Source organism: Mercenaria mercenaria, chromosome 6, assembly GCF_021730395.1.
Source record: "Mercenaria mercenaria strain notata chromosome 6, MADL_Memer_1, whole genome shotgun sequence".
Lineage (NCBI taxonomy): Eukaryota > Metazoa > Mollusca > Bivalvia > Venerida > Veneridae > Mercenaria > Mercenaria mercenaria.
In genome coordinates, this window is record NC_069366.1 from 60367468 (window position 1) to 60379308 (window position 11841).

At 36.1% G+C, this 11841-nt stretch overlaps 1 protein-coding gene across 2 annotated transcripts in view; it reads left to right on the plus strand.

The window, feature by feature from the left end:
* The window catches only part of LOC123548759 (N-acetylgalactosamine-6-sulfatase-like), a 33252-nt gene extending 25304 nt beyond the window's left edge, over positions 1–7948 (plus strand). For both annotated transcript variants that reach the window (XM_053546060.1, XM_053546061.1), the window contains exons 13-14: positions 769–886; positions 2818–7948. In XM_053546060.1, the coding sequence (XP_053402035.1) occupies positions 769–886; positions 2818–2904 (205 nt within the window). In that variant the 3' untranslated portion in view covers positions 2905–7948. The remainder of the gene's footprint in view (positions 1–768; positions 887–2817) is intronic.
* The last annotated feature ends 3893 nt before the right edge of the window (positions 7949–11841 follow it).

An 11841-nucleotide genomic window follows, 5' to 3' on the forward strand; every position in this document is an offset into this window, starting at 1 on the left:
CTTGTACAGGTCCCTCCTGCATACATGCAGTGTACTCCTTAAATTTTCAGAGTCTGTGCTGCGTACTTGAAGTGTACTAGTGACCTCCTGCGTACATGCTGTGTACTTGTCGAAATAGTACGCGGCATGTACGCGGCATGCGGTGTATGTAAAATGTACTCCTCTGGCGTACTACTGTGTTCGCGGCATATACACAGCAAATACGCAGCATGTATGCCACAGAGGCTTGCTTCTGTAAGGGAAGTGACAAAAATTCATGCTCATGAAATTAATTTCACAGTATGTAAAATTTGCCTTGTTCTTGTTTTTTTTTTTTATGCAAATGAAAATCAAGTATGTTCAGGACTCCTCTACACCAGTGTGCAAACGCCAACACATCAGGTTTAGTACTGGTAACAGTGGTTTTGCTATGGGCATCATTGAAGCCCATCTGCTTAGTTCAGTAGGGAGAGTGCAGATCTACGGATCACAGGGTTGTTGGTTGGATCTCTGGGCAAGGCCTATGTTTTCTGTATTGATTTGATTGATGACATTGTGTCTGAAGTCATTTCCTTCTCCACCTATGATTACTGTGGAGAAGTTGGCATTTACTTGTGGAGAACAGGCTAGAACTGGTACAGAATCCTTAACACTGGTTAGGTTAACTGTCACGTGTTACATAACTGAAATACTGTTGAAAAATGGTGCTAAAACAGACAAACAAAAAATAGCGTAATTTGCGTAATATTTTAATTTAGAACACGTACAGATGTTTGTGTTTATTTATAGATCCAATACACCAGAGTACAAAGCAAACATAGAAGCTATAAATCAGGCAGTGAAACAGCACAAGGAGAAGCTAGTCCCTGGTAAACCTCAACTGGACTGGTGTGATAACGCAGTAATGGTAAGTCTGTTTGTTTTTTGGCTTATTAGGTAATTCTGGTAAACCAGAAGGCATGATGTAAAGTCGTTTATCAGGATAACACAGAATTACGCATAGATCAGACAATTTGAAATGTAAAACAAGCCAGGAATTAATAGCAATCAGCCTGTTAACTGATTAAAGTTGCAAGAACTACCTGATGTTTGCAACTTGAAGAACTACCTGATATTTGAATTGGGGATCTCCATGGCTAAATGGTTACGGTCGCTGACTTCAAATCACTTGCCCCTCATCGATGTGGGTTTGAGCTGCACTACGGGCATTTAATTTTCATGTGAGGAAGTAAGGCTTATGGAAGGTCAGTGGTTCTACCCAACTGCCCGCCCATGATGAAATAATGCACAGCGGGGCACCTTGTGTCTTTCTCAATCATCAGAAATGGAAATTTAAGTCGCCACATTAACTAAATTGTGTTGCTGCGACATTAACCCAACAAAACAGTCTGACATTTGAGATAGTACGTTTGGGGCCTCTGTGGCCGAGTGGTTAAGGTCGCTGACTTCAAATCACTTGCCCCTCATCGATGTGGGTTCGAGCCTCACTCGGGGCGTTGAATTCTTCATGCGAGGAAGCCATCCAGCTTGCTTACGGAAGGTCGGTGGTTCTACCCAGGTACCAGCTCGTGATGAAATAATGCACACTGGGGCACCTGGGGTCTTCCTCCACCATCAAAGCTGGGAGGTCGCCATTTGACCTATATTTGTGTTGGTGTGATGTTAAACCCAACAAAACCAAAACAAAAAAGAAGGTATGTTGATTTTCCAGTTTTTATGATGGAGGCTGACCCCTTGTGTCATGCTTTGCATTATTTCTGGCAAGACATGCAACTTTGTAAAAGCACCAAGGTATTTGGATAGCTTCCTTACATGCAGAATTCTATCCATGGATCTGGGTAACAACTGTTTGTTTGTTTGTTTTGGGTTTTAAATCCGTTTTTCAACAGTATTTCAGTCATGTAACGGCGGGCAGTTAACCTAACCAGTGTTCCTGGATTCTGTACCAGTACAAACCTGTTCTCCGCAAGTAACTGCCAACTTCCCCACATGAATCAGAGGTGGGGGACTAATGATTTCAGACACAATGTCGTTTATCAAATAGTCATGGAGAACATACACCCCACCCGAGGATGGGTAACAACTGACATTTCCATCAGTGAAGGACTAGCGATTCTGAAGTGGCAGTCTTGAGTAAATGAAACTTGCAAACTCTTTTGAACGTATTATGTATGTGGTTACCTTTTATCAGTGGAAATATTTGCAATTTTCTCGATTTGGAAATTCAGCAAAATGAAAATGATACAAATGTTAAAGCCAAATGCATTGGACCTGTCACTAGTGTTTATGCTCCTTTAAATTTAGTGATTTGTTTTTATGAACGTATAAAGAACTTTTGTCATTTCCGCTTATTTAGAATCAGTTTAACACTTCATCTGTGGAATCATTAATCAATAAAACCTTTAGTTTGAGGTAGTTTGTCACACCTTAACAAATCAGGTAGAAATTTTATCACTAAGTGTTGACAGATTGGGAGCGTTTCTGAAGACATGAAATAATTACCTGATAATATGCAATTGTTACGTTTACGGGAAAAAAAATAACATTTATAATTTAGTGCTTCTTGTTTTTCAAAATAATGCTTTTTGCCAACATTTCTACTTGTTGACTGTTTTCTATCAGAGGTTCACAAAATTTTTGTGACGTAAACATATTCACTTACATAGTATGAAAGAAAGCTGTAGTAATAGTAAGTTTTAATTTTAATTTGAAAGGTAAGATGCTTTCTCACAGATTTCAGTGTGACAGGTAAAACAGGTAATTCACTAAACTTAATCATATTCTTACTTGCCATTGTTTCACTTCTTTGGTATGATTTGGGATGTACTTTTATTTCAGAACTGGTCTCCACCAGGCTGTGAGAAACTGGGACAGTGTTACAAGGGACCACCATCGAACCCAAAGAAATGTGTTTGGCCTCATTAACATACCTGTGCAACTGCACTAAAGAAAAAAAAAACCTTTCTCCAAAAAAATGGTCTTGTTTAATTTCTGTGAAAGTCTTTCTTTAACTGATACCCTCCGATAGAGATATTTCCAAACTTATTTTTAGAATTGAAAATTTACATGTTTATATGAGTACTCAGTCTTTATTAAGACTCATTTTTGTAATAATGAAAAGATGAAGTCAGAAATACAGTAATTCAAAAATTATAGTTCTGGGTTTGAGAGAAAACCATTTGTCAAGTCATTTTTAGCTCGACTATTCGAAGAATAGTCTAGCTATTCTACTCACCTTGGCGTCGGCGTCGGCGTCACACCTTGGTTAAGTTTTTGCATGCAAGTACATACAGCCATCAATTAAAGGCATATAGCTTTGAAACTTATTTTTTCTTTTTCTAGGTCAATTACCAACCTCTCTGGGTCAAGTCCCATAACTCTGACATGTATTTTGAGCAAATTATGCCCCCTTTTGGACTTAGAAAATTTTGGTTAAAGTTTTACATGCAAGTTACTATCTCCAAAACTAATGCAGATATTGATTTGAAACTTCACATGTGTCTTCGGGGTTATAAAACTAGTTGATAGCAGCAAGTCCCATGACTCTGACCTTCATTTTGACCAAATTATGCCCCCTTTTGGACTTAGAAAATTCTGGTTAAAGTTTTGCGTGCAAGTACATACAGCAATTACTAAAAGGCATATAGATTTGAAACTTATTTTTTCTTTTTCTAGATCAATTACCAACCTCACTGGGTCAAGTCCCATAACTCTGGCATGTATTTTGGGCAAATTATGCCCCCTTTTGAACTTTGAAAATTCTGGTTTAAGACTTTTACATGCGAGTTTCTATCTCAAAAACTAATGCAGATATTGAATTGAAACTTCACATGTGCCTTCGGGGTTATAAAACTAGTTGATAGCAGCAAGTCCCATAACTGATACGCATTTTGGTCAAATAATGTCCCCTTTTGCACTTAAAACTCTTTTGATATTTAACCTTTTTTGGGTAATATTTTCCTGCTTCTGGGACAATATTTCGAATAGTCGAGCTTGGCTGTCTTACGGACAGAGCTCTTGTTATATCATTGCAATAAACTTTCAAATTGCTTTAGTTTCCAAAACATCATCCTATATTTTTATAAGAATGCTAGTTTCAAATCTTTCATTACATTTTCTTTCAATGATGATAGACTGTTTTAGTGTTTTCTCAAATTCTACATGATTGTAAGAGTCACTGTTAAATGCACATCCAGAGTGATGAATCTCAGTGAATAATGTGTTATCATTTAAATTCTTGGGCACAAAATTTTGTGGTTTTAGGCAAAACAGCTATTTCACGGTGGTATGCATTCACAGATTTCAACTTCTGAACACACAATAAATCGGAATTTAACTTATTTGTTTGGTTCAAATTTCATGGATTGAATCAACATGAAATCAAGGATATTAAGTCTCCAGTGAATATTATATAATGATTTCACAGTAGAACAGTCATAGAACATTCCTGATAACATTTTGAAATTAACCACTAGTTGCTTAGCAGTCTATTGAGTGACCTTGTGACCAGGTTTCACCAAATTTCATGAATTCATAATATGTTTATAGATTTAAATGCAATCTCTTCAACTGGTTATTTGGACAATCTGTATATTAATGCTATATGTGTATGTTTGTCACTTGTTATTATTGGCACTGTCATTTATTGTAGAATTATGTTTTGGCTACCATGTTTTTATTCTTAACATTTTCATGTTATTTGCAGCAAATGATGTAGGTTATCATTTCATATTTTTGGCATTATCATGTTGTAGTGTTATAGTTGGTCTCTAATCATTTAATATCAACATTGTCATGTTATTGCAGTAATATAGTGGTGGTTGCCAAATTTTGTTATTGCATTATAATATAATATCGGCATAATGGTGTCTGTTATCACAATCTATCACTGACATCATGTTATTACATTGTTGTGGTGTTACCATTGACATTGTCATGTTATTACAGTATAATGTTAGCTATCACATTTTATTACAGAGAGTGTCATGTTATTTCAGTGTAATGGTGTTGGTTGTCACATGTTATAAGTGACATTTATTTTTATATATTTTTTTTTGAACCAAATATTTATCTAAACATTCCAGTCACGATTCAACCAGACTCTTTTTGGTAAGCACCCATTTTAACAGTTACTGGTACTGTCCAAATTGAAAGATGGGTAAGTTCAGTATAGAAGTTTAGAAGGGTTAATCTAGTCAGAAAGATTTACTAACTTTTCATCAAACTCTTCTTCGTGACAGCTGAAAAACCTTGTTAGTAAAAGTTGCCAATGCTGGTTTGACTGTAAATTCTTTTGGAGCCAATTAATCAAGGTTTTGAAAATTTGTTTAAAAGGACATGCCTCAGTTGTACAACACAATTTATCAAAATTTTAAAACACTTGTTTATTAATTACAGAAAATCATAATTAGTGTTGATATTCAGTGAATAAAGATTCTAACACGACCTAGCCAAGTTCGATAACCAGCCAAATTGCCCCTGGCACTCTTGGATTATGACCTTTGAATTACTCGAAATCTGCGAATTTAGCCTTGTCCACTCTCTAAGTCAAACAGTTTTCATCCGATCTTCACAAAACTTGCTGATAATGTTTGTGGGCAAAAGATCTTGGCCAAGCTCGATAATCAGCCAAATCGCCCCAGGCAGTCTTGGATTATGGCCCTTGAATTAGGCCAAATTCGATGATGGGCGTATTTTGGGAAGTCTGCCACTCTTACTGTTTTATAGTTTTATTTACAGTTGCAAAACAAATGAAAGTACCATATAGATTGGGAAATATTTTTCATACACAGTGAGGCATGCCCCTTTAAAGTAGTTCTATACATTCAGATAAAAAGTTCTCTAATATGTAGATTTTTATTAAATCATGACTTTTCAAAACTTTAGAATGTACTAGAAAAAGATAGGGTCCTGTGTTCGAAAGATGTTTGCCAATGATTAAAGAGATCTTTGCATTTCGAGCAGATTTAAAGAAATATTTTGGAATTATTTAACGTGTCAGATGTTTTAAAATCATATTTCAACTTTAGAAAGGTAGTAACATTGCCATTGTAATAATTTACTCACTTGTTGCCATTAACCGATAAAGTGATTTTCATTACCTTACTTTACCGATTTCTGGACAGATGATATTATGCCATCACATCCAGTTTATCAAACATGCAGAGTTTTAGATTATATGATAAAAAGCATTCGTGTTACTCATTTTGCCGTAGAGATTGAAATTAATTTTTATTTTGTGCAATATTGTTATGACTGATAGGGGGCTTGAGAAATGTTGCTGATTTTATTTCTTCTCATGAGCAGGCATTAAACCAAGTGTGCTATTATTATGTCTCCCACCACACATTGGTGTGGGATACATATTGATTTACTCCAGTCTGTCTGTCTGTCTGTCTGTCACAAAGCTTGTCCGCACTGTAAGACGAACATTTCTCATCTGATCTTCACCAAACTTGAACAAAATGTGTTTGACCATAAGACCTCGGCCAAGTTTGATAACTAGACAAATCCGCTCTGGCACTTTTGAATTATGGTCCTTGAATTACTGATTGGGTCCATTCATCACAGCCATCGAGAGAAACTAGACATTTTCAAAGTTGCAGTTGTGGGAGACATGCGCTTTTCTCAGAAGCATCTCTAGTTTTGCTTGGTTTTATTTTGTGTTTCCAAGTGATCTTCTTAAAATTTGCATTTGTCACCTTTTGGTTGAAAACTAGTTTCGGGGACTAAAGGATTACACTTTTCCACTTGTCGATCATTTTGTCCTTCTGTCCATATTTTTAGTGTCCTGTCCATAAGCCTGTCCTACATCAAAGGATTTTAGGATTTTAAGATAGTTAGGCACAAGTGCTCTGCATATGAGACAATGACCCTGATCCCAAGCCCAAATGTCAATGTCCCTGTAAGAGGTCAACAGTGCTTTTTTCCTGCCTGGTTTGTAACTTTATGATCTGTCAAGGGATTTCGGTATGTAACTTGTCTCAGATGTTCCTAATAGTAAGAAGATATGTCATGGACAACTTTCAGACCTCTAGATTGAAGATCAAGGTCACATTTGGAGTTCAAAGGTCAATATGGTGTTAACAATGTTTGTTTTGTATTCGGTCCAGAACACAATTATTCCTCCTTATGAAACAATGTGTCTTGTGCAACACCTAGACCCCTAGGTCAAGGTTTATACTCAGAGATGTAAGTATGGTTTTATTCCTGTCCATGGCATAACTCTGTCATCTATTGGAGGATTTTAAGCTTACTTAGTGCAAATCTTTCCCATAAGGAGACGCTTTGTCTTGCACAACACCAATATCTTAAGCTGTAAGGTCAAGGTCAAAATTGGAGCCAATTTCAACAACTCTCATTTTTTACATTTGCAAATTTTGAGAAAAACATTATGCGTTATAACATATTTTATATATACATGTAGCTAATTGACAGATATTATGTCATTAGGTTTCACTGCGGTTGAGTTAATTAGTCGCTGTTCAGGAGGGGACTTTGTATTGCATGACACTACTTTGTTCACTTGCTCCCTTTTGGATTTCCATTGTCATAGGAGAAATGGGAAAGCAACAGGTTAAATGTTCTGAAAAATTTTGGACAACAAAAAGGAAAACTTTCTTCACATTAAAAATAGACATCGCATTAGTTCCTTTTCAGTCAGTGTTTTCTCAGGTAGCATTTTTCCCCTTTATCTACTTTTATTTCTGAGAAAAATCAATTTTTGAGTCAAACTTTGAGGGGATGGGGTTAGTTTGGGGCAAAGCATATGCTGATCTCGCCACTCTCACAGTTGGAGGGTGTTCCCCCTTCTATGCCTGTGATTTCTGTAACTGTTTTGTATTTATTTTACCATTTTTTTGCATTTCTCATGTATACTATGCAATCTCTTTTTCTCAAATATATTTATATACTTGTGCTTGTAAAGAAATGAAAGCTTATTTAGATCTATAAATAAAATCTTATGCAAAAGGTGTTTATTGTCCATTACCTAGGTTAAGACATAAAATATTTGTATACATTATTCATGTACTTAATGGGCATATTACAATCGTTGGTTGTAAAATATATTTGCAGTTGTAACGTTGGATCTGCTGCATAAAGTTATTTGTTGTTTGTTATGTTAGTTAGGATTTGTGGCGTATGGACATAATTTAGGTCAAACAGAAACTGTCAATCTTTATTGTTGCAAGAAGCATTATTGGAGGAAGACAGACAGGTGAGGTAGACACATTGGTGAAAGAACACACATTGATGGAGGAAGACATACTGGTGATAAAAGACACATTAAAGCTACTCACCTACAGTTTGGGTGAAATTTTCAACATGTTCATTTCCGCCAAGTTTGGCATACAATGTATATATGGCAATGAAAAGTGATTAGTGGGTGAAAATAAAAGTTAGATATTGGTATACATGCAAGAAAAATGTAGATTTTCTGCATTATTTCAAAAGAGTTGCGACGGTTTACTACCTTCTGCACAATATTTTTGGTTTTTTTTATGCTCCTCGAAGGGCGAGCATATAGTTGCTGCTTTGTCCGTCCTTCTGACCGTCCGTCCATCCTTCCGTCACACTTTTGTCCGGAGTATAACTTGAAAAGTATTAATGGCATTTGATTGAAACTTCAAACAATCATAGAGTCCATTGAGACAAAGTGCAATGTCAAAGAATCATATCTCTACCTTACCTAATTTTTTAATTATCTCCCTTTATTATACAAAACAAGGCTCGTCCAGAGCATTACTTGAAAAGTACTAATTGCATTTCATTGAAACTTCACAAAATGATAAAGGTTATTGACAGGAAGAGCAGTGTCAAAGAAACATAACTACATTACCTAGTTTTTGAATTATCTCCCTTTATTATACAAAATAAGGTTTGTTCGGAGCATGACTTGGAAATGATTAATGGTATTTCATTGAAATGTCACAAAATGATATAGTTCATTGACGGGAAGTGCAGTGTCAAAGAACAATAACTCTACCTAACCTTATTTTTGAATTATCTCCCTTTGTTAAACAAAATAAGACTTGTCCGGAGCATTACTTGAAAAGTATTAATGGCATTTCATTGAAACTTCACAAAATGATAGATGGCATTGACGGGAAGTGCAGTGTCAAAGAATCATAACTCTACTTTACCTAGTTTTTGAATTATCTCCCTTTATTATACAAAACAAGGCTTGATCGGAGCATTATTTTAAAAGTATTAATGACATTTCATTGAAACTTCACAAAATGATAGAGGCCATTTTTATGCCCCCGGCATCTACTTATGCAGCAGGCATATAGTGATTGGCCTGTTCGTTCGTTTGTCCGTCCGTCTGTACGAGGTTAACTAAATGGGACCGTTCCGTCTAGCATCAATACCCCTAACTAGAATGACTTGATACTAATGCAGATGTAACCTGTGACCATTCCTCATCTTCAGACATCACCTGACCTCAGTTTGACCTTGACCTTGACCTTGAACTTGACCTCGTTTTGGACTTAGGTTGTTTTGTATCGACAAGGATGCCACCGGGGGCATCAAGCGTTTATTGAACGCAGCTCCTTGTTTTGGTCTCTAATACATTATTCCCCATTTTAGGACAATCACATGCATCGGGGAGCATCATTCGGTCTTACCAATTCTTTGTTTATCAGAATGAAGAAAGAAAGAAGACATATTGATGGAAGAAGACATAATGGTTGAAGAAGACACATTAATTGAGTGAGACACATTGGTGAAAGAAGACACATGAATGGAGTGATCTCGAAACAATGCATATACTTTTGGACGCTACGCTTTCATTTTGTATTGCGTCTGGTGGAAAAGGTAGAACACAGAGCTCCTTTGACACATTGGTCGAGAGGCCTAAGATGCTTTCATACGGAGGTGAAGGCGCCTGGTTCGAATCCTGGCTACTCCCATTGCAGTGTATCCTTGGGCAAGGCACTTTATCACGATTGCCTCAGTCGACCCAGCTGTAAATGGGTACCAGCAAATTGCTGGGGGTTCGGTACAATTGTTTTTAACTTTTCTTAAAATAGAGTCTCTCAAAAGCTCTACAGAGCTTATGTTAATTGTTTCACAAAGCGATTGAAAATAAATTTTACCTTTACCTTAACCTTTGACATCAGTGGCATGTATCGTCGTGCCCTTAATTTTGTTTCTGTTAATGCGCTGTCTTCTGCAAAGGCTTCTTATATATGCATTAATGGTTCTTCAGACAGACTGCGATATGGAAATAATGATCACGCCATTATTTGTTTCAACGTTTTCTTAATACTAGCGTGATCACCACAGCATTGAGGAAGGCCATCATTTGCCCGATCCTTATGGACTCCAACTCCGACGCCAGAGGTATAAGTCTCCTTTCGTGTATTAGTAAGCTATACACCACTTTGATAAAACACAGAATCACGGGATATTTAGAAGAAAATGATATACTGGCTGACGAACAAAATGGGTTCAGGAAAAATCGCTCATGTGAAGACCATATACATGTATATACACTTGACAGCATTGTACATAACAATAATCATGTATTTACATCGTTTATTGACCTGCGAAAATGCTTTGATTTCATAAACCGGGATTACTAGTGCTAAATAAAATAGACGGACAAGTATATAACTCAATAATATTTACTGCCATACAGAATCTTGTGTAACAGGACTGACCAACATACCAACTTGATCAAGATTTCACTGGACGGACAGACGGACGAAAAGTGGACCCAACTCCTGATTTAAATTAATCCAGGTTCATTATTGTATTAAATTGAAATCTATCTTGTTTTGTCACTAAAAGAAAAACCAGTTCAGAGTACACAAATACTTTATTTTATCAGTGATAATTCTAAAATACTGAATTATAAAAGTGAGAGAAAAGAAGGACAAGTAGGCTTCTTTTTAAAAAGAAACCTAGGAGAGGTCCAGTGTTGCTCCTTTTAAAGTTATATCAGGTCTCTGGTTATATGATAGGTTGTCCAGTTTTCCTGATGCGTATCACTGTTACTTATTAGGGGTCATCATTCTGTTGGTGATGACCAACCTTCGTACCAAGTTTAGAGATCCTAGGCCCAAGCTTTCTTGGGTTATAGACTGAAAACTGTTTTCCTGGTCCAGATCACTGTAACCACGATCTAACGATCTCAAAATCAATAAATCATCTTCAGGATATGATCAATATCCGCCAATTCGAGGACTGTAGACACAAGCATTTCCTTGTTACTGAATTTCATTTAAAAAGGTTAAAAAGCTACCACTGCAATAATGGCACACTGAAGTCTTTGCCTCAAAGTGCTAACTTGGCCCTGGAGAAAGTTGCCAAATTGGCATCTCACCATTTTTGCGAGAACGTCGCCTGACAAGTTTGTTTGTCGACTGCGCAGTAAGTAAAATATATTTCACTCGTGAAAATATTGCATTATAGTGTTCACTCGATGAAATATATTTCGATCTTACACTGAAACAAACAAATTTTCTATTTATTTTATGAATTTTTAATGTTTTTAGCCAAATTATATTCAGTTTGTCCGCGCAACGTCACGTGCATCGCATCATAACGTCACAATGTCGTGACGTCAGGATATCTTTGTAGAAAAAACTATAAATAATTCTATTACGTTTCCTGATTTCTTTTACATTTCACCATGATAAAATGTAAATATTTATGATCCTTTTATTGTTTCTATACATCTTTACCCTTACTGAAAAATATTTTGCAAGGAAATTCTTATCATTTATAGATCTAATTCATATCATTGCGAATTCAAATGTAGTTCCGTACAAGTGAAAAATAAAAATGATATTTTCACTGTTTGAAACAGTGAAAATATCAATTTTATTTCACTGATAAATTTCAGTATTTCAC